This window comes from Ursus maritimus, unplaced genomic scaffold, assembly GCF_017311325.1.
Source record: "Ursus maritimus isolate PB19 unplaced genomic scaffold, ASM1731132v1 scaffold_29, whole genome shotgun sequence".
In the NCBI taxonomy this organism is placed as follows: domain Eukaryota; kingdom Metazoa; phylum Chordata; class Mammalia; order Carnivora; family Ursidae; genus Ursus; species Ursus maritimus.
In genome coordinates, this window is record NW_024425452.1 from 847,601 (window position 1) to 873,456 (window position 25,856).

The 25,856-nt window shown below is 47.3% G+C and overlaps 3 protein-coding genes across 13 annotated transcripts in view; 2 read left to right on the plus strand and 1 right to left on the minus strand.

Annotated features, from left to right (window-relative positions):
* Positions 1 to 2,245: 2,245 nt before the first annotated feature.
* APOBEC2 (apolipoprotein B mRNA editing enzyme catalytic subunit 2) lies at positions 2,246 to 13,711 on the plus strand. The gene is made up of 3 exons (XM_040643442.1): positions 2,246 to 2,493; positions 10,130 to 10,692; positions 13,116 to 13,711. Exons 1-2 carry the CDS (start codon positions 2,351 to 2,353, stop codon positions 10,671 to 10,673), a joined length of 687 nt encoding a protein of 228 aa, XP_040499376.1. The 5' UTR covers positions 2,246 to 2,350; the 3' UTR covers positions 10,674 to 10,692; positions 13,116 to 13,711.
* Positions 13,712 to 15,512: 1,801 nt separating this feature from the next.
* On the minus strand, positions 15,513 to 21,137 carry OARD1 (O-acyl-ADP-ribose deacylase 1). Of its 4 annotated transcripts, none has more exons than XM_008691937.2 (6): positions 20,996 to 21,137; positions 20,135 to 20,214; positions 19,659 to 19,803; positions 18,674 to 18,732; positions 17,513 to 17,625; positions 15,513 to 16,182 (listed from the first exon to the last, which is right to left on the minus strand). In XM_008691937.2, the coding sequence occupies exons 2-6, from the start codon at positions 20,171 to 20,173 to the stop codon at positions 16,080 to 16,082; spliced, it is 459 nt and encodes a 152-aa protein (XP_008690159.1). In that variant the 5' UTR covers positions 20,174 to 20,214; positions 20,996 to 21,137; the 3' UTR covers positions 15,513 to 16,079. The 4 variants fall into 4 exon arrangements, with proteins under 4 accessions (XP_008690159.1, XP_008690157.1, XP_008690156.1 ...); XM_008691935.2 differs by having other exon boundaries at positions 20,865 to 21,046; XM_008691934.2 differs by having other exon boundaries at positions 20,764 to 21,042.
* A 141-nt stretch (positions 21,138 to 21,278) lies between these two features.
* Positions 21,279 to 25,856, plus strand: part of NFYA (nuclear transcription factor Y subunit alpha) — a 28,325-nt gene continuing 23,747 nt past the window's right edge. For all 8 annotated transcript variants that reach the window (XM_040643443.1, XM_040643448.1, XM_040643446.1 and 5 more), the window contains exon 1: positions 21,279 to 21,621. The gene's annotated coding sequence lies outside the window, so the exon portion shown is untranslated. The remainder of the gene's footprint in view (positions 21,622 to 25,856) is intronic.

Here is a 25,856-nt window from a genome sequence, read left to right on the forward strand (position 1 = left end):
CATTGAAATGTTGTGTGTTGGTGGGATGACAATGAATAATGTGTGTTTGAGATGTATCAGCGATCACCGCCTTTTCTTTGTGGACACAGGCACTACTACTACCACCCCGTGCTTGACACCCCTGGAAAAAACACCTGAAAATCATAATCACGGGAGAAGTGCTTTCAGTAACAAGCCTATTAGGTAGGGGGACCATATAGCTTATGGTTGATACCGGAGCGCTCTGTGGAGTGAAGGGGGCACTAGTAGTAATTATGCCCGGATGACAGGTAGAAACTATGACCATCCAGGCAGATCTAAATGCTTGGGCCTCTTCCTCACGGGGCCCTGTGCTGCTCAGAATTCTCTGGGGAGAGAGCCCCAAATACTCCAAACTGACCTGACTCCTGTTCCCTAGGCAGACTGTGGAAGGGTACCCTCCCTTTCCATCACCACCACCCAACCCCACTTGGGGCTAGGTTCCAACAGTCCCCAATGTTCTCAGGTTCCTCACTTTCAGCCTCTAGTGACCCTGACCCCAGCCTTCCACTGCCCTGAGAATGGTCTAGAGTGTTGGCACTGCCCCAAACATAAGCACCTGTGGCCTCTGCTAAGCATCCAAGACGTGAACTGTGAAAGTGATCCGTCCATCTTCCAATGCTATTTTAGCTCAGGGATTTTTCTAGGGGCCCCAGGTGTCTCTCATTACTTTCACAAGCTTGTAACTGGTACCTGTGCTTCTGCTCTTTCCCACCTTTGGTCTATTCTCAACCACGCAGCCTGGGTGATCCTGTAAAAATATAAGTCAGACCATTGCGTTTCATCTGTTCAAAGACAATGGCTTCCCATCTCACTCAGAAAAAATCAAGGCCCTTGGCAAGTCTATAAGACCCTACCTATTTAGCCCTTATTTATCTCTCTGGCCTCATCTCCTAGGACCTCCCACTGCACAGGTGTCTGCATCCTCCTCAAACATACAAGCAATGCTCCCACCTTAGGGCCTTTGTACCTGTTCTTCCTTCCCCTGGGCCATTTGCCCTTTACATAGCATGTTTCCCTCACAACCTTCACACCTTCTCTCAGGTGTCTGCTTTTCAAAGTCCTTCCCTGGCCACTCTATAAAAACAGTACCCCACCCCTTGACATTTCTGTCCCCCTTACCTGCCTTCCCTCCTTAGCACTTAGCATCGGCAAACAGGCCAGATAGATAGATAGATAGATCACTTATCTTGTTTACTGTCCAGCCCCTCCAGCTCTGTGAGGGCAAGGATTTTCATTTGTTTTGTTCTGTGCCATATCCCAGTACCTGAAACAGCACCTGGCATACAGTAGATGCTCAACAAATGTTTGTTAAATGAATAAAGGACGGACTGAGAGGAAACATAGCATGGAGGGCGAATGTTTGGCCTCTGGAGTAAAAAGGCCTGAGTTCAAATCCTGCCTTTGCCACTTGCAGGCTGTATGGCCTTAGGCAAGGCCCTGCACCAGCCTTTCTGTGAGTCCCAGTTCCCCCAAATGACACATGGGATGATACGGATTGCCTCCAGTGACTGTTGAGAGCATTAAGTCTGATTTCACATGCAAACCAGGAAACTCACTGCCTGTCCTCTTTCAAAACCTCTGAGCTTGTAGACGTCAGTATTGTTACTACTGAAGGTTCAGGAACTGACATAGCATTATTTGTAACAGGGCAAATTAGCATCTGGTCCCTTTATGTGACAACTCACAGTTTCTTCCCAAATTGGAAGTGCTTATCCTACCGCGTCTCAGGACCCTCCTTTCCTGAACCCACATCTCCCCACATCACGGGGCAGGGGTTCCTCTGCAAGCACCCCGTTCAACACAAACCTCATCCTGCTTGCACCTCTGAGAGCATCTCTCCTAAATCAGAATGCCCACCCTCGGTCCCTTTCTCCATCCCCCCAGTGGAGGTGGAAAGGTTGCACGGGAAACAGAGGGAAGGATAGAAGGTGGAGGGAGAGAGTATGAATATATGTGTGAGCCGGGGTGGGGGGGGGTGGAGGGAGAGCAGGCCTCACCGTCCCCACCTGCCAGCTTCCTGTCTTTGACTACTGATAAATAGGGGATACTAGTGGCCAGATTTTCCACTCCCCCCCCATCCCGGCACCCACTGTCACTCAATTAAAAAAAGATAGAGGGCAAGGGCCTGGGGGAGGGGCTGAGGGCTCCGGTTATAAAGCCTGTGTGGCCCGGAGGTGAGAACACTAAGCCTGGCCAGCCCAGTCCTCTTCCCATCGTCCCCAGGCAGATTTAGCTGCTGACAGCTGCTTGGGACTCTGCTGCCAGGCCCTGGCCCTGGGAACTCACTGCCTCTCCCCTTTCTCAGTGACCGCGGAGCCATCACCCCTCCATGGCCCAGAAAGAAGACGCCACTGCCGCCACTGCGGCCGCTGAGCCAGCTGCTTCCCAGAATGGTGAGGATCTGGAAAACCTGGATGACCCTGAGAAGCTGAAGGAGCTGATTGAACTGCCTCCCTTTGAGATTGTCACAGGGTGAGACCTGGGTGTGGGCCAGGGGCCTCCTCCCTAGAGGAGTGTGGGCAGGGGGCAGGCTGGGGGAATTCAGGGCAGTAATAGTAGGGGTCAGGGTCACAGTCCTGCCGCCACGAGACTCCCGTGCATGGTAGGGGCTGCAGTGGGTACAGCTGCAAATCTCTCTTGGCCTCTCAGGGGACACCTACCACCCCCTCTAACCAGGGGGAAGTAGTAGCAGCTCCTGGGAGGCAAGGCCCCAGAGAATGAAACCACTGCTCAGGCCTCCTGGTAGCGGCTGTCACCTGTCTCTCTGGGTACAGGCTGTCTAGTCCCAGGGAGTTGGGTAAGGACATGCGATGACACAGACACATTTAAATGTGGCCCCAAAGTACCTCCTCCCTTGACTTGTCTCTCTGCTCCTGAGTGGGCCTACCCTCTCTCTGTATGGCTCTCACTCCTTCTCTAGAGCTTCTCTCTGGAGTGGAAGACCCTAAGACAGGGAAAACAGATCCACCCTTTCCCAAGGCTGAGTGAGAAGCACTTTTTTTCTTATTGAATCAAGTCTGCCCAGGGGTTCTCCACACCCACCCCCAGGGCAACAGTAGTTACAGAGCAGGTAACAGTCCAGGGCCAGGAGCTTCTGGGCAGAAGAGGTATTCTGCCCTTGGCCAAGACCCAAGGAAGAACAAGGACCCTGAGAAAAGGGTCTCCAGGCCCCAAAGAGAGGCCTACACAGAGGGTCCCTCTGTCTTGTCCATATTATGCCATCTCCAGGAATAAAACCAAGTTGTCCTTCTTCCTCTTCCCTCTCTGTTCCTTTTGCAAAAGACCTGGGCAAATTTTGTCAGCCAAGAATAAGAAGGGGATACGGAGGGCCACATTGCCTCCCTTAGCCCCAAGGCTTCCTTGATGGGAGCCTCCAGCAATGCCCACGGGCAGAGTAAGGTCCACACTAGGAGAAATTTCAGGAAGAATGGAGGCATGATGTCCTCAGAGGGCAGAGAAGCCCTGGGTGGCCCTCTGGACTTGCCGTTTTAAGCTTGGCAAGTGATTTTCCAGCCCTGGCCTGTTTTGTCATTTGTAACATGAGGAAGTTACACTAAGTTGATCCCTAAGGTCCCTTCCAGCTCAGACATTTTCTGATTTCTAAAAACACCTGAGGGAAAAATGCACCCTAGTTCCTGAGGGAAGGATTCAGGCAAGAGCCTGGAATGTGCGTTCTCCCATGCCCAACCAATGAATGTCACCCTTATCCTGGAATTAAAGAAGCAGCAGAGCACAGATTAATATGGACCTAGGGAGAGCCGAGGGCTGCCAGGCCAGGAGAGTCTGCAATTCCAGTGCCTCTCTGTGGAAGGAGATCCTTTTCTTCACCCCTAAGCCTGCTGGTCCATGCTGCCCTTGGTCACACCCAGACACGCGCACACCCACTCTGCATGGTGCTGTGATCTCCCAGCACAGGGGCAGGATAGGTCCAGAACAGAATTAGACTATGTTCAGTTGAACTTGCTTTGGGGTCCTAAGGGTCAAATCCTCTGACGCAACTTACATTCATCCAGGGCTTTATAATCACCACATAGGTGCACATGCGTGAGCCCTTCAACCCTCAGCACAATGCCAGGAGAGGGGTTTACATTATTGCCACTCTACAGATGGGGAAACTGAGTCAGGCAGAGGCGTGATTTGTTCAAGACCACAGAACCAGTAAGTAGCAGGGGTCTTCTTCTGACTCCAGCCAAGTGTTCTTTCCACGGGTCTCTTATCCATTCCGGGTTCCCGATTTCCCAAACAGGGTTTTACCTATCTCCATCGGTGAGGTAGTGGAACTCACAGGCTTTTCTGACCCAAGGCTCAGAAAAAGAGGAGAGGCAGGGCAGTTTTCTGGGTGCTCTGAGTAGTTCAGGAGGGAGTGTTTCCTGGCCACAAGTAACAGCTGTGGAGATCTGTCTCTTGGGCCCCTCTGGGTAAACAGTTGGCTTAAAATAGCCCAGAGGTGCGGCTGTGTCTGTGCAGTGACAGGATGAGGGAACAGCTTTCCCTTCCTTTCCTCTCCAGATGCCCTGGCATCAAGGGGTCGGCAAAGCAGCTCCCCTCCTAGCCTAGATGCCCAGAGGGGATGGGTCTGTCTCTACCGCTCCTTAGTTTTGGGCAGCAAATACTAGCAGAAGAGTGGGCAGCTTTCCGGGAAATAGTCTGAGGTGAGGAGGGCGTACCAGGTAGGAATAAAGAGAGATGCCCCACTTGTCGTGATTCTGGCTTGACTAGGGCACTCCGGATAGAAAGCAGACCTAAGAACCTTAACAAAATCACATGGTAGACAGTGCTAGAAAAGGTCTAAAACTGCAGTGGTGTGCCGAAGCCAGCTCATGACTGAGAGTCAGTTGTGCGCATCTCTTCCCAGCGCTGCGTTCGGTGGCATAGTAGGAGTGTTTACAGAGATCAGCAAACTTTAGAAATCAGGACTTTCCATCCTTCCTTCCTTCCTTCCTTCCTTCCTTCCTTCCTTCCTTCCTCCCTCCCTCCCTCCCTCCCTCCCTTCCTGTCACAGGGCTGGGTGTTAAACCAGCACACCAAGGAAAGAGAGAACCCTCTAAACAGTAGAGGAAAAGTAGAGAGGGCTCAGGTTTGGTTGTGCTTAAGACTGAGCTCTGAGGGGTAAGATCTGAGGTCCAGAGAAGACACCACCCAACAGCACTAGGTTTAATTTCTTGAGTGCTGACCATTGCCCAAACTCTGAGAGGTTGGATTACTCAACCTATCTTCCAGATGAGGAAACCAAGTCTCAGAGGGATGAGTAATTTGCCCAAAGCTAATGGATGCAGTAGGGCGTAAACCCCAGGACTGTCTGACTCCAAATCACCACACTGCATCTAAAAAAAAAAAAAAGCCATAAATGGGAGGTTTTTTATATTCAACAAATATTTACCAACTAGGAATCATTTATTTGCTGCCCATTTTCCCCACTAGTATTTAACTTCCATGAGGACAGGGACTTTGCCTTTTAACTGCTTTATCCCTAGCACCAAGAAGAGTGCATAGCTCCTAATAGATACTTGTTGAAGAAATAAATGAACTAATGAATGAACACCTATTGTATGGTAGGCTCTCTGCCAGGCATTAGGATAAGGAACTAATTGTGGGGAGGACTTCTGGGAGGAGAGCCCTTCAGGATATAGAAAGAGCCCGCAGTGCGCAGCACAGAAGGGAATTCCACAGGTCCCTGCCTGCCTCTCAACTCGGCGTGCTTTAGGGAAGCTCTGGGACACCGGAATTAGTTGTCTTCTCATCTTTCCGTCCCAGTGATGAGCAAATATGGCTCTACCTAGCAGGACCCCTGGCTGTGCGTTTGTGTTTGTCTCTAGCTGTGTTGTGTGTGATTTTGCATCACGCGGAACCTGCTAGCAAAGAGATTGGTGTGGAAGACAGATAAATGGCACAGGCTGTGACTGTCCCTTTGACTGCTTCTTTGGCTACCAGTAGTTCACTCTGTTCACGTGGGGAACACGGAGAGGATGTGCAGGGTTCCAAGGAGAAGAGACAGCAAGGACTGGGAGCCTTTGACTCGGCTGTTAACTGCCGCAAGCCTCTCACACCTCACCCTGGGCTCCAGAGCCTGCTGGGGAGGCTTGTTCTGCAAAGAATAGAAGACAGCCACTGACTCTGGCACCCTGGCCTCCACTGAGGCTGAGGGAAGGTCAGAGCTCCCGGTGTGAAGACAGTGCCTCCCAGGGGAAAGGCAGGGCTCAGGGCTTGTCCAGGGCAGAATCCCATCCAGAATGGCAAGCCAGGAGCCAGCAGCCTGGGAAAGCCCATCTGGGTTCTAGGAAGTCAGGCTGTTAGAACTCTGCTTCTTTCCTCCTTCTGCCTGGGCCCACTCCTCGGTGTCCTCTCGGCAAGGGGTCTGGAAAAGGGAGAAGGAGACCAAAACCAGCACTTCGGCCTCTTCTGAGCAGCTCATGAGAGATCTGGCGAGGAAAGCTGAAACAAGTCAACACTCCATGACCTGCACATATATTTTTCCACTCCATGATCATTTTGGAGCAAATGTTTCATCTCAGACCAGCCTCTACTGCCTTCCAGGTTGCTCTCTTTCACTGTACAGATTTATGCTTAGGGAGCGCAAATATTTTTTCAATGTGAGTGAGAAAAATATATATATTGCATTTATTCACATCCCTTCTCCCTCCATCAAGTCAACCATGTTCCAAATGGTCTTTCCTAGAGATTAGGATTCTTGGTTTCCTGCCTAGAGAATTGCAAGGCCCAGGAGCCTGGGTCTCAGCAGATGAAGTGTGAGTAACCTGTCTGCAGAAAGTATGAGGAAGTGGTGCTTGAAGAAGTGGGGGGCGGGGGAGGTATAGCCCTGTTGGGTTTTGTGCATGAAGGTGTGACTGAGCCCAGGTGAAGAAATCTGCTACCTGCATGTTTCTCCCGACCACCACTCCAACACATGGGCACAGTCCCATTTCAGCAGGAAAACACCTGCTGGGGGCAAGAGTAAGGGCTGTAAGTCACTACGGTAATGAGGCATCACGCTACTAGAAAAAAAAAGATGTTTGTGATTATCTAAGAAATTAGTGTCACTGCTTCCTTTCTTCCCCTAGCAGACATAACACTGTTGACTTATTTTATGATTCTATAAAATCACCTGAAATGACCATATTGTCTAGCTGCTTGGAGAGATTTCAGACCCTTTCCACCTCTGTTCTCCTGGTTCCTCTCCGGGGCCTGGCTGTTTCAGCCTGTGGGAGGCCCAAAGAATTTCATTTGACCTTTATGCTCCTTCTGGAAAACCAAGAAGCCCACTGAGAAGCCAAGCAAGCCCAGATTTTGAGAAAGCCCAAAGGAAAGACTGGGAGCCAAGACTCTCCCTGACTTTCCTTTGCCCCTTGAAAATATTTCCCTTCCTTAGGCACCTAGTCCAGAAGGCCCTGCTGAGGCCCGGAGTAGACTACGGGGCTGCCGGCCAGAGGGGTGGGAAACTGGTATTTATAGGGAGGTGAACTTTCTTCCTCCCCCTTGGGTTTCAGGTTTCTGTGGGTCCCCTCCTCTTGCAAAGGGAAGAGGAGGAGGGGAAAACATCAGAGCTTAAGAGAGGCAGGGACAAGCAGGAGCCTCAGACCAGCCACCCAATTTGCAATGGTATGCTGGGCCAAATTCATGCTCTTGGCTGGGCTATATTTGGCAAAGCTGGAGCAATGGTTTTGGGGGCTCCAGAATGAAACCCGAGGGGCCACACAGGCAGCTTTGGGGAAGCCCCCAGTCAACCACACAGTCATGAATACTTCCAAGGGTTTCGCCTGAGAATCCATCATGCAGGTGGAAGAGCATAAAGTGTGTGCACAAGAAAGGTAAGCTTTGTGCTTTTCGGGAGGAAAAAAAAAAAGCCATTCCAGGAAGTGAAGGACCATTTAGCAACTGGTAAAATCCAGGAGTGGTCTTGTAGGGTGACTTTAATTGGGGAGAGCTCAGTATCAGTGAACTCCCAACAGGGACTGAAACAGGAGAGGGGAATCATCAGGCCACCCATTCTTCTGAAATGTTAAGTAAATAATAAACACGTCCAACTAGGGACAGAGGGGTTTAGAGAGCTAAGTATAGAACCTGAAGGAATCCTGGGGCCAGATCCTCAAACACATCCATCCCCACAGTGGAAACTTAACTTGACAGCAAGAGATATGGAAACTTGGGTGGAGACAGTTTTGTGATGGGGGCGGGGAGTACTGCAGAGAAACAGCTAATGTTTACTCAGCTCTTTGGCCACTGTGGCTTATCCCTAAGAAGCCAAGGTCCTGGGACACCCGGGATTTCCCTGTAGCCCTGGGAGTTAGAAAGGGAAGGCATGTAGAGAAGTAACAGTGGAGTCAATGGTTGCCACAGGGTATCCTCTGGGGCAACTGCAGAGATTACCTTTATTAAAATTATTTATTTACTTATTTACTTATTTATTTTTAGAGGGAGCACATGAGCAGGGACGGGGGTGGGGAAGGGAGAGGAGCTGAGGGAGAGGGAGAGAGAGAATCTCAAGCAGGCTCCCCCCTGAGCATGAAGCCCATCAGGACCACCCAGAGAACTCTACAAATGTCAATGCCTGGGCCCCACACCAACCCAATGAAATCAGAACGTCTGGAGGGGAGCCCAACGTGGGGTTCGATCCCACAACCCCAAGATCACGACCTGAACCAAAACCAAGAGTTGGACGCTTAACCGACTAAACCACCCAAGCATGCCCCCAGAGAATATATTTTGTTCAAAAAGAAAGCATTCAGCCTCCCCAAGCCGGTACTCAATCCCCTTCTCTCCTGTGACGTTTTCAATCTCTCCTGTGAAAGCCTCCTTGTTCTCCTGGGCCTCCACACCTGCAAAAGACTTCCCTATTTTAGAAAGAGATGCAGACACACATAGAGATACAATCAACTCGGATGCCCTCTTTAGCCTCTTTCCTTTGCTCCCTCCTCCTTCTTACTACTGAACTTTCTCCCAAACCCGGCCTTTTTCTGCTGGTTTCATTTCCTAATCATCCATCCCACCCTCGAGCTACTGAACATCGTCATCCCCAAGTCTGGTGTCCTAAGACACCAAATGGGCTTGCTTAAGTTCAGGCTTTTCCCCAGCCTCGCTCTATCTGCCTAAAGACACCATGTCATCTCCCATGGACGTCACTTTCATTACGTCTTTCTTTATTCAAGAGCCTGTAACAATTCTCTGTTGCCTCCTGAATAAAGGCTAAACGTTCGAGAACCTTTGTCCCACGCACTCCACGCTCCCTACACGTTTTAAATTAGCAGTTTTCGAATGCTCTTAGCTAGAGTCGAGCTGCTCGATTAGAACCATCTGGAGGGCAGAGGCCAAGTGTTTTATGATTTTGAAACGACTCAATACTACTACCCAAGCTCTATCGTATCAAGGTTCTCTCGGGTGATCTGACCTCAAAGATAAAAACATTCTTGGATGCTTATCGTATGACAACTCTCTCACCTGCGGGAAAAGCCGGACTTGAGAAACAGCCACTGGGAGAGGGTGGCACTGAGTGGTGGGCCGCGCCATGCCTGAGATACGCCGCCCATGAGTGGCAGGGAAGAGAAGTGGAAGCGGGAAATGCTCTGCAAAATCTTCGTCTTGCTCTATCAGGAGAAATTTTATAGGCTTGCTACTTTGTAATATGACTATTGGAACACTGCTTTTCCAAACTGGCCATCTATTAGAATCATCTGGAGAGTTGTTGTTGTTGTTGTTTTTTAATGCTGGTGCCTGGGCCCCCTCCAGACGTTCTGATTTCATTGGGTTGGTGTGGGGCGCAGGCATTGACAGGTGTAGAGTCCTCTGGGTGGTTCTGCCGCGTGGCCAGGTGGAGGAGTGACTGATTTAGAAATGCAGGAGTGTGTTGTGTGTGAGAGGGGTGGTGGAGTGTTTGGAGACCCTCCCTGTTGGGGTGACCAGCACGCCTACCTACAAATGCTCTCCTCTCCTCCAGATATACCCTCCTTTTTTTTGCCCCCGACGTTAGCCTAGGCAAGCCCCGCTTTGATAGCAAGGGCCAACGTGTCCCCGAGGCACGGAGTTCCGAGAGCCACCTGCTCCAGGCTGGTCCGAGGAGCAGGAAGAGCTCATCCCTCTCTCTTCTCCCCTGTCCCTCCGCCCCCTCGACCCCCAGGGAGCGGCTGCCCGTCAACTTCTTTAAGTTTCAGTTCCGGAACGTGGAGTACAGCTCCGGGCGCAACAAGACCTTCCTGTGCTACGTGGTCGAAGCGCAGGGCAAGGGCGGCCAGGTGCAGGCCACGCGCGGGTACCTGGAGGACGAGCACGCCGCCGCCCACGCCGAGGAGGCCTTCTTCAACACCGTCCTGCCCGCCTGCGACCCGGCCCTGCGCTACACCGTCACGTGGTACGTGTCGTCCAGCCCCTGCGCCACCTGCGCCGACCGCATCGCGCGGACCCTCGGCCAGACCAAGAACCTGCGGCTGCTCATCCTGGCGGGGCGCCTGCTCCAGTGGGAGGAGCCCGACGTGCGCGCCGCGCTGCGCAGGCTGGCGGAGGCCGGCTGCCGCCTGCGCGTCATGAAGCCCCAGGACTTCGAGTACGTCTGGCAGCATTTCGTGGAGCAGGAGGAGGGCGAGGCCAAGGCCTTTGAGCCCTGGGAGGACGTTCAGGAGAACTTCCTGTACTACGAGGAGAAGTTGGCCGACATCCTCAAGTAGGCCTCCGGGCCAGCCTCACGTGAGTCCGGCGCCGGCGCGCTGTGCCCCGCTTCCCTCGGGTCGAAGGCTGCAGGGCAGCGGGACCGAGTGGTCCGCCTGGCTTGCGCATTGCTCCGCTTTGGGCCGGCTGTGAAAACATTTTAGGAGGTCCCGTTTCGTTTTCTCTTTCCTCTCAGTTCCTCTCCCTAAACCCTTTCCGCTTCTACCCTTTGGTGTCAAACGAACTCGGAATACTCAAGGTTGATAGGAATCCGAAAGCTTTGGTGACACACAGTGACTTGCCGAGGTCAGATCTGGATGGTGCCAGGGACCTGTTACTCGACAGCGGAGACGGGACCTCACTCCCCTAAGCATGCCCCCGCGGCCGCGAGTCCAGACTTACTAACTCTGGACACCTGCTGGATGCCCTCCTCCCACCCCCCATTTGCAATCTTACCCTTCCAGCGTCCTGTAAGGGAGGTTCTTCATTCCTTCAGGGACAATTGTTTTTCATTTCTGGTACTTTTGAAAGTCCCCAAGCAGATTTGTATTCAACTTATTGATTGATTGATCGATTGATTGCCAGAGACGCTTTCATGTTTTCAAACAAATGGTTCTGCTTTGAATGAGACCAATAATTTGTGTGAATGTATAATGCAAGAACATTTTTCTTACTTTGAGAAGACCTCAGCAGAACTGATAGAAAAATGCTGAATTCAGGAATGGGGATATCACAGCAACAAGTTCTTTTATGCAGGAATGTTGAAAGGGTTAAAAAGATGTTTGTAAATTAGATAGCAGCTCCGAAGTGGCCACCTACAATATCAAGATGTGATCAGAGAACTAGAAGAAAAGATTAGCTATTTAAGCAAACAATTAGGACACAATTAAGGCCAATTTGGCCTCTTGCTGAGGGTAAATTAGTCTCTCACAGAAAGAGGCCGATTCCCCTCAGGAAAGAGGCTAAAAGATCCTTCACTAACTTTTTTTGAGTTTGGTCTGATCTAGTTTGTTCCCACAGAAATGCTACAACCAAGTCCCCGCACAAGGCCTGAGTTACTCATCAAAATCTTCCAGAAACGGAGAAAGGGTCTTTACCACCCTCTTCTTCAACTTCAATTCTGGAACAGTTCGCATATTAATAAAACATACAGCAGCATGCTTCCATGAAGCTATTCAATTTATTTCTGGTCCCTCTCACTCTTAATATTCTTAAGAGAAGAGGTGGCTTCATAGACACGTTTTGGGAACTATCAATGTTCTGGAGCCTGATGTTGGCAGGTGTCTGCTATTAGACACGCACACGGGGTGCCTGATAATTCTCCAGCTGAGCATTCGCCAGTTTGAGAAGATGCGATTTTCAGCCATTTCTTACAAAAAGCAGTACCTATTAATTGATTTCAGTGGGAAGATGGTCAGGTAATGCCACGTTGTACTACGCTCACATAAAATAAGACACCACTCTGAGTGGTGGTGAGGAGTGGTAAAAACAGAATTTTAAGGGTGACCTCTGAAAATACAAAATTAACTTTTAAATTCCTTGAAGATTTTACTAGTGTAGGTGTTATCACTGTAATTATAAACCCCACTCAGACCCTCCAGAAGGTTGACTGCTAGCTTAATCTTAACTATAGTATACTTTCTTTTTAAACACCTTTCAGAGCCATGGGCCACTTCCAGCTGCCTACCCATCAAGTCCTCAGAGATGTGTGTGTGTGTGTGTGTGTGTGTGTGTGTGTGTGTATTGTTGTTTTTCCAGTAAGTTGAATAGATAGCTAAATCTGCTATAAAAATTAAGCATTTCAAGGAGGATTAAAAGGAGCTTTTAATTTTAGATAATTGAGGGTTGCATCTTATGCTAATCTAAACGGAAGTAAAATAGATTAATCAGTTTGAGGGAAAAGTCCATTTCCAAGTCAAATTATTTTTAAATAAAATCTTATTGGACATGTTCCACACTATAAGCCTCCTTCTGTTAGTGTACATAACTGTATTATCTGGACCCATTAACGTGCTTCCCTGTACTCTTGAGTTATTCATGTTCCTGAAGGGAAAGGTTAAAATGTACCAAGTTAAAAAAAAAAAATTGGTATGAAATCAAGTTGTAATCTAAAAGCCCAAAGGACAACTCTGCTTAATTAAAATACTAAGAAATGGGCATTTGTTAAAGAAAATTTGCCTTATATTTCTTATTCCATCTTTTTTAAAATGACAGAATAGGATTTAACTATATATTTAACTCAAGAGTTAAAGTAGGTATCTTCTGGGTTTTCCCTGTGTGAACCACACCAAAACATGAACACAACACACCTAACGCTGAGTGAAGCAGAAATCACAGGAGACTATGGGGGAGAAATTCGGACTTGCTCAGAGGGCACATAGAAACCCTAGCTCAAAGGAAAACTCATCATTGTTTTGGGCCTGCAGAGCTCTCAGTAACATGCTTTCTGTTTTCTCACTAAGGTCTGCCTGCTGCCACCAGGAGACAGCAGTGACATGTATGGCCATCTGGGACATGCCTGACATCCCAAGACCACTTGAGCTGGACAACATTGGACACCAACCAATCCTAGTGCACAGGTCCTCCGAGGACTCTGAATATACTGCTCATGCTGTAAATCACTTAAGCCACGGCTCTCCCTAAGGCTGCTCTTGGAAACAGGAAAATGAGTTGCAAAGAAAGAAATGACAACCATATACAGGCATCTGTGGGGCAGGAGGGCCTAATTATTCCCCCAAATGGGTTGCTTAAGGCAAAGAACCTCAGACCCAAGGTCTGGGCAGATCTTTGAAGTATGTCCAGAAATGCATTTTATGTGAAGTTGGATTTTTTTTAAGAAAGAAAAACAGCAACATTAATAAAAGAAGTGGTGTGATTTTTGTGAGGTTTTTTAAGGAACTTAGACATTTAGAAATTACTACGAACAGTGAACAGTCCTAGGAATAGGGATGTTCCCAGGCGGTGAGCCAAGCCATGACATTAGAAAGTGGAAGGGAGGCTTAACCCAGGACCTGTCTAGGCAACACAGGATACCAACTCTCCCAGGCCAACTTCCCACCCCGGTCTTGACCTTTATCAAATATTTTTTGAGATTACTTGTAAATGAGTATCTCTTCCCTTCTCTGAAGACCAGGAATATGTCAAAGGGTGAAACGAAGGGCAAGGGAAATGTTTATAAGATATCCATGTTCCCATTGCTACTTAATAAGCAATTAGCCACTTGATTAAGGAGAGGATAAGTAGGATTTCAATGTTGAGACACACACCCTGAAAGATTAGTTGATATGCAGTACTTGATGGTGACAGCAGGATGGTGTCAAGTCTCGTCTCTTCCAAGGCTTGAGTTCTGTGTAGAAGCAGAACTTCATGTACAAATTTCTGGATGATTGCCAAACTCTAACTAGGTTTCCAGGAATAATGTGCTCATTCTATCAGGCCATGCCTCTTCTTCCCAAGCTTCAAGTGTGATAAGTCATCAGAATTTGACCCCAAGACTATCTGCAAATGACAAAGCACTTTATCACATCCCTGCTGAGTCCCAGAATTCCACTTACAGCCAGTCCTCCCCCAGACTAGCCTTTGTTCAAAGAATCTTCAAGGCTCATACTCCATGAAAAAAATTAACCCTAATCCCTTTAAATGGTAGAAGCCTACAAAATCAATGTTTTGAGCCAAGGGCAAAGATGTATTTGCGTAGTTAAGCAAAATACTTTGATTCTAAGTTTCCTCTTATCATCTCACTCTCATTTTCTGTATTGTGTATTCCTTCTTTTCCCCTTCAGTTTTACTGTATGTGGACAGAAGCAAAGCTTCAAAAGCCTCAATCTAAGTTCAACAATGAACTTGGCCCTGCACTACTCTTACCCCCACAACATGAACTTGTCTGTTCCAGAGATACAAAAGAAGTGAAATACTTTTTGAAACTGCTGCCTATCACGCTACAGCATGATAAGAACACAAGTCTAAAGTTCAAAGATTATATTTAACCAGTGTTTTCCTAGTGTTTCAACAAGACCCTTCTGAAACCCAGTTCTTTTTACACTTGGGAAAGCAGCAATTCCTACAACAGACCCAGAATTCACTCTAGCGAGAAAATCAACAGGTCTGGCTAGTTTAACTTTTTTTTTTTTTAAAGTAGGCTCCACGCCTAATGTGGGGCTTGAACTCACGATCCCAACCTTAAGAGTCGCATGCTCTCCCAACTGAGCCAGCCAGGCAACCCTGTTTCGACTCTTACTAACATAGTAATGGTAAAAGAGAATTCCACTAGTTTTCCCAATACCTTTGATACTGAATCCAGGAACCTATTCTCGCACTGTGAACACGAGAGGATAAAATGCTGCTCTTTTAGCTTAAGAAGAAAAAGGGACTAATACGTACTGTTTTCCATCCCAGCTGGCTGCATGATCACAACCTTCTGCAGCTTAATGACACAAAGAAACCTAGCCATTTCCCCCACCCCACCCCAAACTGCCACACTAGAATTTTTGAAGGAAGTGGGCCTTCTTCTTAAAAGATTCATTAAGGATTTTGTTGAAAACCACTGATTTGTTGAGTCATTACTCTGTCCTAAGCAATTTAGCAGACATCTCACAGACATTATTTCATTTGTTCCATGACTGCATTCAGACCCATTCAATCGCAGAAGTTATGTGGTGGACAGAAGAGAGGAAGAGTTCACTATAAGGAGATTCTAAACACCTGCCTCTCCAGTAATGCTGACCCACAGTTGTCTGTTCTTATTTCTTCTCACCCTGCTGCTCTTCCCACTGGACTTTTTGCCTGATTCTTCCCAATTTGTTACAGACGAATCCTCAATCACCCAGGTCCAGAACAACAGACGTGTGCACAGAACTTCATTAGACCCCAAGAAAAAGATATTTATTTTTCCTTTTCTGTCACCACAAATTTCTTGTTAACAACGTAAGACTCATTTTTGCAATTTACACAAAACCCATAATTCTCTCCTAGAATGAATATGACATAAGGATAATACCAAGCAAGCTCACAAATGACAAAAGATGCAAAACTAATTGAAATGTTCGTCCTTCCTGAAATTTCTCTTAAACAGCAGAGAGGCAGAATCAATGCTGCCACCTAGTGGCAAGCCGAACAAGTCAGGTAGTATCCTGGAGCAAAAAAAAAAAAAGTCCAAGGCCCAACATCTGGTTTCCTTGCCTAATATGAGGCATTCTACTCCTTACCTTCCTGAAGGGGGAAAAAAAAATCACAGCAACATTTCCCAGGCAATCCCTCCTCCAGAGTCCCAGTCCCATCGTGAGAATATAGCAACCCAAGTCTGGCTTGTGACACAGACTGCTTCATACGAAACTTTCTTCAGATCGTTTTCAGGTCAGTTTGTCCAGTGCTACAGTCCAGTAAGGATGACAGAGAAGAACGTGGATACATCCACAGTGCACATCTGTTCACAGTGTGTACACAGTAATTCTGATGTCTGTGGCTTCAAACACCTCTTCAATCATTGCAGATACATTTTCCCATTGCAGACGATCAAGACCACATCCAATCCTGAAAAAGACAAAACAGCTCCACAGGTTGTGAGGAAGGTACCTAGGAAAATCATTTCTTTCCTCATCCTTTAGGCTGCACCCACTCAAAGCATAAAGACAGATGATCTGGCCTCACACCTACTGTGGGAGTTTGGAAGTGAAATCCTGTTGTGAGTTACCTAAGGCTGCTCCTAGATGCTCCCAACGTCCAATAGCTGTCACTTTTCTTTCGCTAAGATGGCACTTCTCAGTTGTTTGGGGCTACCTTGAGAAAATGGGTGACTGTGGTGACATGGGAGACTCACTATCCTTCTATATCTACTGATAAAAACTAGCTGAGATTTTAAAAACACACTTATGATAATGAAATGCTAAGGAAGATAAAAAGAGGGACAAGGACAGGATCTCTGCAAAAAGGAAATCAAAATAGAAATGCCAAGCTGATTGCAGTTCAGGTCTTATCAATACTGTGGTGAGAAACCTGAGTCAGCCCACAAAACTCTCCTGACACCTTTCTTCTAAAATGTTACTTTATTGATCTTCAATATCCCTAGGGGGAAAAGGCTTAAAATTGCTAATTTCAAATAGTCTGATAATTAAGTCCCTAAAAAAATTGTGATGGAAACACACAACAGTTTCTGATACAGAAGACATGACTAACATTAAAGCCCAGGGTAAATGAGGGATTTTGTAGTCACATTCATAAGTAACTTGGGTCTTGGAACAAACCTGCCATGCATGGTCAGCACTGACTCAAAATCAGACTGACAGGAAGAGAAATGACCCCAAACCTATTTCCTAAAAAGAAAGTAAGGATGATATTGAACCCCCACGCCATTCCCTTAAGCTCCAATGGTGAGGGTCTAAGACATTACATAAGGGACATAACCTCTGGCTACTACCCATACTGACCATAATAAGCATGCGGTTTAAAAAGCAGCGATAATTTACAGCTTTCTTTGCACCAGATTAACAAGCTTGGGACACGTGAAGTGGCCTAGAAGAAAATCACAATTGCCCAGTCTTGGTTCTTAGGCTTTTATTGCTTCACAAACAGAGCCTCAGCATCAGGCACAAGATGCCCAGAATTCCACAAAGGCGACTGATCAACAGGTCCTCCCTACGAAGAAGGCTGAACCAGATGTGTTTTAATTATCCCAATTCATTCAACCCAGGCTAAGAAATGGGTATAATGTGGCCTAAAGTCTGATCACTGGTTCACTGGTGATTTTTTAGAAGTTTTTAAATTTGTTCACTTTTAAACCTGTACTTTGCGTTAAGCTTTCAAGTCAAACAGCAAATCCCCCACTCAATTACAAGTCTTCATTCAGGGCCCTGGGTTTCCTTGCCTGGGCATGGAGAGGTCGGTGACTCCATTCTTCAGACAGTGGGACTTCATGGCCTCTAAACTCTTCTGTAAGTTTTCATAAGTTGGCTTATGTGAAGCCCTTTTCTTTGTAATCTGAGTACAAGGAATAAATTCAAACTTCCATTAGTCCAAAAGACAGCCAAAAAAGAGCCATCGCATTCTCCCAACATCCTGATAATTAAAATAAGTATATTTCTATAGAAGAGTTCAGAGCAAGATGACATATGTCATACTGTCTTTTCCAGTTATGGGAGGCCCCCAGGAAAATCTACTAAAAAGGGCCTGAGAAACCCAGAGACTGCCATGTGATAACCTTTCCTTTTCTCAAGAAACCCAGATTAGCTAGCAGGCAGTGCCTATTGTCTATTGTTTTTAAGCAAGGTAGGTCAAAGTCTTTGTGCCACTTCCTAGAGATAAGAAATGTATCTGCAACAAGGAAGAACCCATACCACCTGAAAACTTCCTGTTACCTCTATTTAGAAAACACGCTTCTTTGCTTTTTGTTTCTCTATAAAGAACAAAGAGAAACTGGTAGCGTTCCAAACAAGACTGGAAGCCACATCGGCCTTAAGGAGAGCATCCAAAGGCCTTAGGACATGTCCCCACTCAGTGTGCTATCCAAATCAGGTGTGTAGTGGGTTGGTTGCTCTAAGTGACCCAGCACCACCACCAAGAAGCTGCACTGCTTCTGGGGCCTGAAGACCGTCTGGACAGTGAAAAAATCCCCATTGAGGCAAAAGGCAGGAAAGGAGCTAAGTAATACTAGGCACTGCATTCAATAGGGAAGAATGAGAAAAAAAACTCCTTTGGGCACTCTGTCTTTTGAGATACTACTGTTTCTATCTCACTGTAATTAGGAAAGAATTAAAGTATGTGGGACATCCCTAGCTTTTCCAAGTCTTAGAACAGAGGCTTTTGGTGGCTGTCACAGTACTCTTCACTGTGGAGCTGAGATGCAGCCTCATGTTCCTTTCTAACCCAGTGCTCCATAGAGCCACCACCACTTGATCTGAGATGAGATCAGAAGCTTTTTGTCATATTTGGTTGTCTAGAATCATGACTGACAAACACAGTACAGCCCATGTGTTCACCAGTCCTTTGACCTAGTGAGAATTGACATGAGAATTTACCCCCATCTTACCAAGTAATATATATATCGCCCATCTCTCTTCAGAACAGCCACTTCTCCAGATTTCTTTTCTAAGAAAAAGTTATTTAATAGTAGAAAGGTAAAAACAAAACAAAATCAAAGCACCGATTTGCATTCTTTGATTTGAAAAAAAAATGTTTACAGATCTGAGTTCACTTCAGAGCTAAAAATAATTTTCAATTCTGAAGAAACACTGTAACACTTTGCTCCTTATCAGCCTTCCTTAACTTCCAGCTTTCGTATTCATTTTTTGTTGTTTTCCTCTTACCCCATCTTTTGTCCTGACCATATTTTCAAAATACACCCATATTCACTTAAAAAACTTTGATTTCTTTTTTTTTTTACATACAAAGAGTTATCGTGCTAAGCATTGTGGAGAACATAGATGTATAAAAGTTCCTGATTACTAGTCTTCAATGAAGAGATGGTGTCATGTTTACAAAGAACTACAATAAAAAACAGTAAGAAATTGTTTTAAAGGAATCACCAGGGGAGACTGACCCAATAAGCCCAGACTGCAATCTGAGCAACGGTTTCAGAAGCTCTATAGTTGGATCTAACACGTATCTCTGGTAGAAAGTGATGGGTAGGGTCTGTAGGGAAGAGGTTTCTAAACTCCTCTTTGAAGAGTAAGTACAATACGGGTAAACAGAGGATCTTGAATGCTGAGTTAATACCTGGGGAATCGAAGCTAAGCACTTTGGTTATTAAAGGTTTCAGAAAAGTGAAGTAATATCAAGAAAGTTTTAGGACAGAGGAAGAGATTAGAAACCTTTACAAGAATTCAAATTTGGTGTGATAAAGACCCAAACTAGAGGCTGCTTTTGTAGAGAAAAACCTTCATCTGAAGTTACAAGTACTCAGTGGTTAGGAACCCCACTCCCTGCATGTATATCCTTGTCTAATCATTAAAATATAACAGGAGGTCAAGATGCTCTAGACAAGGCAGACTAATTCAGCTGTTTTCAAAACTCACGTTGATTTAACAGTTCCTGCACCCCTCCAAATTTCTTCTTGAAGAGGACAGCTATCCCAGCACCCATTCGACAATCCTCACTGATACAGTGGGCTAAAGAGTCTGTTTTGGGGCATGCAAAAAGGTCTCCTTTCACATAAGTGATCTAAAATGTGAAAAGGGAAAGAAAAGGTTTTATTTGATACAGAAAGACACTAAGCTGTTTCTTTCATTTCCCTTTACTGAGTCCCCACAACTGCCCCTCCTTGATTTAAAACCCGATTTGCAGAACTTAAGGAACCACAAATTAAAGTATGTGTAGAAGGAAAGTGATGGATGGTTTCTGCCTAGGACTCTATCAGCCTTTCTGAAGTAAATCAGCTGGAGAGGGGGAAAAAAAGACAATTCAATTATTGCTTTAATTAAAAAGTGTTTATGCTTTTGACCTCAATTATTCTGAATTTCAGTTCACCAATAAGTTAATAGTTGTTACGCACTCTGCTTCCTTCTGAATCTTCATTAGGGCTGCCGGCCATGATACTGAGTCGCTATTTCCAGAACTTAAGTGTTTCTTCAGCTATAAAAAGGGAAAAGGAAGTAAAAATGCTTAGGCGGCCTGAATATATTATATTCAAACTGCCCTAACCACCCACTTAGCTATTTCTTCCCCCACCATTTATCGCTGAACGTGAGCTCGTTCAGCCTCTATAAATTAATACAAACTCTTCTGGGGCAAGAATGAGGAAGACTGGCTAGGTCCAGAGGCGGCCGGCCCCCGCTCGCATTTCGCGCCTTCCTGGAGCGCCCCGCTCGGCCAGGGGAAGAAAAGGCGGTCCCTACGACGCGCCTCCTCCTTTCTCCGCGCCCGAGCAAGGCGGATTGAGGACAGCCTCCTCCTCTCGGCCTGGCCAAAAGTATTTCCCCAGTGGGTTTGGCCCACAAGAAAAAGGGAGGGACTTGGCCACAGTCCCCCTGAGCCGCAACCGGAGTGTCCGGACCAGGGGAGTGTACTGCCGAGCCGTAAGCGGGGGAGAGGGAAGGCGGCCTCTCAAGGAAGGCTCACCCCCAGCTGCTCTTGGGGGGACAGGGGAACGAGTCTAGAGAGGACTCCCATTCTGTCTCCTACCCTAGGGCGGGTCAGCAAAGGCGTACGGCCTGTCCTGGGGTCCCGTGGGAAGAAGCGGGAAGGCTCGCTGAAAGCTTCAACGTACCGGGGTTACCCTTCACCTGGAAAGGAGTCGGCCGTTGCGAGGTCCCGCCCCGCGGGGAAGGGCTCCGGATCCGGCCCTGGTAGGTGGGAAGCAGCGGACGAACCTAGACGCGGAGCCAATCCCGCCACAGCCCTTAATTGCACGCACCTAAAATGGCCGCCCACCACCCGGGAGCGGGGCGGAAACAAGCCCCTCTAGCTAGCCAGCCGAACTCCCACTCTTTGGTAATGGCCGCCGAACTTCCGGTGGTAAAATCCGTGGAACTGTCCCGCCGCCGTCCGGGCATGCGTAACGAGACAGCCCACCGCGAGTGGGGAAGAACGGCGCTTGCGCATTAGCCCCAGGGGTGTGTCTCCAGCGACCGCAGAAAAGGGGGTGGGCAGTTGGCAAAGGAGATAGTTAGCGCCTGCGTAGTACTATGGTTAGGGCGGTGTTTGAGTTCAAGGATCTGGCGCGTCTAGAAGGCGCCTGCGTATTCCCTCAGCCAGAGATGGTGTCAAATCAGAGAAGTGGGCGTGGCCTCAGGACACGCCTGCGCGATGCTCCTTCAACTGGGGGTGGGGCGAGCCCGAAGCTGGGGTTAGGGGGCGTGGTCTCAGGGGCGCCTGCGCGGAGGCGGTTGGAGGGAGGCCCGATTCCCCTTTGTTCGGGTTCGCCATTTTGCGAGGCAGCGGTAGTGGCGGCGGCAGCGGCGGCTGGAGCCTCTGATTGGGTTTCGGGGTCCGGTACTGGAGCCAATCAGCGCGGGCAGCGAACCGGGGGAGCGAGGCACGGTGAGTGTGAGGAGCCAATATCCAGCGGCCCAGAGCCGGCCCCAGCGCCCCGATTGGCGGGTCTCGCTGACCACTCAGGAGAGGCCCAGGCGCCCGTCGAGCCCCGGGAGTCTAGCTGAGCCTAGCCGAGCGGGACGGCCGGCGGCCCCGGCCCGGGGCCTATGCGTGCCCCGGGCCATTCCCGGCCGGGGCCTGCAGGGGGCCGCCCCGCGCGGGGATGGCGCCCTCGGGAGCGAGCACCTCGGGGTCCAGACTCTTGCAGGGTGCCTGTGCCAGTTGGGGATGCGTCCCCGTTCTCCCGATCCTTAGGCCCAGTTTGTCAGGCTCCAGGCTGGGGGTTGGTGGCCTGCCTGCCACGAATGCCCCTACACTCAGGTCCACGCACGCCCGAGGCTTTGGCGGTCTTCTCCAGATTTTTCCGGCCTCAAACTGAAGCCCGCCCTTGCATTCTCTGTGCTCCAGCCCTCGGGACGGGAAATCTCCCGCCGAGCCCGCGATCCCCAGTCCTCCGAGAGCCGGGTCTGCCTGTCTGCAGCCCCCCTGGGTCGCGAGTGAGGCCTGGGGAAGGTATGCGCCGCGGCCACAGGGCCCCGAGCGCGGCGGGGAGAGGGAGGCGGCCAGCCCTCGCCTCGGCGCTTTGCGGGCCCGCCCCCGCCGTCTCCCGGGTCGGGGGAGGGGGTCCGTTAGTGCGCCCACTCCCCTGCCCCGCCGCGCCCCTCCTCTCAGCACGCTCGGCCCGGGTCTCCGGCCCAGCGCCGTTACCACCCCCTTTTGGCTCGTCATTTCCTCTTCTCCCCGCCCAGCTCGCCCGGGCAGAACCGCACACCTCCGGCTTGGAGTCCAACCAAGCGGTCTCCCTTTCTTGTCCTGGCTGTGCAGCCGGCCAGTCCATTCGGTGCTTGGAACCTCACTCTTAGAAGATTGCCAGCCCTGCGCATTCCTTTTCGCGGAGGCTGCACAACTTGTTTTTCATATTATTAGTTTTCTCCATTGCTCATCTTGAGAACTCTCCCTTCTTTGGGAATGCAGAATTCTTTTTTTTTTTCTTTCACTTTTCTGTGTCACTTTGCATGTGTCAGGTTTGACTCAGTTCAGTCCACAGCCATCTCTTGGTTTATTTTTTTTTAGCATACTTTCTAATTCCATGTTAACGTTTTCTACTCACATATTTATAGAAACTTAACAGTGTTGTGGGGTTTCGATAGGGTGAGACGAAATCTTCATTGACAGCCATGTCTCTAGCAGTTAGTACGTACGAAGCATCAGTTTATATGCTGGGGAGAAAGTAGGTAGAGGTCAGTAAGAACCTTACCTGCCCGGTGGAGATTAACAAGTGAAAAACTAATTAATACTTAAAGGTTAGTGCTATAAGGAGGCCAAGTTCAGTTCTGTGAAGTACCGATGGGTGAGCTGCTAACATCCTCCGTGGAAGACTCGGTGTTGCCACACTTCTCATTGGCCTTTAAAGACAATAGGATTTCTTCGGACCAGAAAGAATGGAAGAGCATTCCTCACAGAGAAGAGTATGTGCACAGGCACCAAACTGTGCTGTGTTTGAGGGGAAGAGTGGGTTAAGACACTGGGCAGTACTGGTGAGAATTTAGGCTGGAATCCCCAGGTGGTAAAAGCATTTGTATATCTTGATAAGGAATTTTCGGAAATAGTTACTTTTTGGAGGTTCGCATGGAAGAAATCCAGGAGTGTATTTTTTTCCAGGGTCCGAAAAACAAGTTTCTGAATTATGGGCTTCTGCTCTATAGCAGCGGCTGACTTTGAGGAAAGAAAGGAAGATTTTTCTCTTAGGACTTTAAAAGTTTTTATTCATGTGAAGCATCTGCTACAGTCCTGGCAAGTACAGTAGGTCTTAACTATATGGTGCCCATTTTTATGGTCACATTAAAGGTCATAAAACTGATAGGTTTCAGAAAACTCTTCCTGGTCCAGTGCTCTCTCCACTACTAAAACTTCGGAGACAGTTTTTTTGTTTTCATTTTTTCGAATGTTTCTCACTGTTTAAATCATGTTGTTAAATTCATTTAATTATTACATTATCCATATTAATAGATGGGATAGCATGTCTAAGGTATTTTTTAGAACATTTGTATTTGTTTTCTGAATATTGGTTTAACCTTGGTATGTAAGAATGGATATATCTAGCCTCTTTAAAACCACCAGGCACTTTCACTAGACTTTTTTCTAAAAGGCAGTTACAAAATATAGTCTGGTTGCTGTTAGGCTAAACGTCTCTAGAGCCTCCACCTGTCTGCAGAAAAACTTCTTTTTCTGGAATTTTAAGAGATAGTGTTCTGGCCTCTAGCTTTCTCTTGACATGGGAATGTCAAGAAATTTCTCTGTCCTTGTTTTTACGCTGTCTCTTCATTTAGAGTACTCCACCTCCTCCCACATCATCCCATGTATAAATCCTTCTCACACTTTGGACCAAGTCAGGTGCCGCATTTTCCTAAAGCCTTCCTTGACTTACCTATCCCCAGGTAGAAGAAAGGTCTGTTCTCCCTATTACTGTTTTACCTTGTTTCTCTCTTAGGGTTCCAGTATAGGTTTTTACTTCTTTACCAAACTTGAAGACTCTTTGAAGTTAGGATCTTCGTCAGAGTTTTTTTTTTTATTTCTAAAACCTTTAGGATGGTGTCTGGCAAATGATACCTCATTAGTGGAGACAAGGAGCAAATTAAGAACTCCAATCTGGAAGTCTCTCAGTAGGGAAGCTGGACAGTCCTTTGTTCTCTCATCTTTTACCAAACACAGATCAGGACCCATTTGTTGAGTTGTGAAATCAATTTAGTGGGTAATGCTGCTAATTTTTTATAACACAATAGTACATAACAATGTGTATCTTATGTTACATAAGGATAAGCATTCATGAAAATTTTGTTTCAGTTACATTTTTCTATGTTTTGTGTGCAGTGGTTGGTGGTCAAAAAAATTTGAAGGCACTGTTACAGTCTTTACCTGGTAGTGATTGTTAAATATAGTCATTTTGAAGGGCTTTTCACATGCTTATGGTTGCGTTTTTGGAAGTTTTAGCTTTCAAATGTGTGTAGGAACACATAGAATGGGTTCCTAGTAGTTAGCTATGTTTAGGGTTCTGCACCTTGAAGTGGGGAGGAAGAGGATTTTCATGCTAGCCAGAATATACACACACTCGCTCTTTGAGGAAGAGACTTCCAAAAACTGTGTTAGGATTGAGAGCTAGACTGCGTAAATCTGGCTGACTTAATTTTGTTCAGATCTTGGACAGAAAAGCACTGGAAGAAAGACAATGTCACATTGTATTGCAGTTTGCTAACTGAAGCTCAAGGTGGTGGGAGCACGTGGCTTCAATGAAGCCACTTGGGTGCATATTCACCATTAGCAGTCTCAGTATCACGCTGCAACCTGAATCCCTCATTAGTGGGAGAGAGAGATGCTGTTAGATTGAGAACTACTTCCTTTTTTACCCTTCAAAGTACAGTAAATTGAAATGTTTTTAAATTGAAGCATTTTTATTACTAGCATAAACTAGTTAAGAGGAAAATCTGCATGACATTCTGTTTATTACTCATTCTCGTGTACTTCATAAAATAAGTTTCTGGAAATTAATGATCATGGGAAAAAAATCTCACACAGGAAGGGGAATGGGGGGGTGTTGAAAGAGGATATTCCTTCATGATCCCAGTTTTTTAAATCAACTTTATTGAGATACAGTTAAGACACAAAGGATAATCATTTCAACTGTTCATTTTGATGAACTCAGACAAGTTCATATACCTATGTGACCACCAGCACGATAAAAATACATAAAACATACTCATCACACCCAGAAAGTTCCAGATGCTCTATCCTAATCAACTTCCCACCCCTATACTGCCCTGCCTTTCCAGTCCCAGGGAACCACTGACCTGCTTTCTGTCTCTAGATTTCTATGGCTTTTTGAGGGTTTCATATAAATGGAATCACTTATGCTCTCTTGTTATGATGATCCTTAGTTCTATAATTTTAGTAGTTTATAAACATAAATACATTGTACTTTAGTTAGAGACAGGATAGTTTAGGGAAGACCATTTACTTCCCTGGCAGAGCCACTTAGTCTTGCTGAAAACCCGATTTCCTGTACTGTTCTCAGAGTCTCTCAGGAGCCCACTTAGTCGACCAGTTCCGAAGAGAAATGGTGTAAAAATCAAAAAGTCAGTTTGTCAGTATGCAATGAGAAATAACAAGTTCATTTGTGTTGCTGA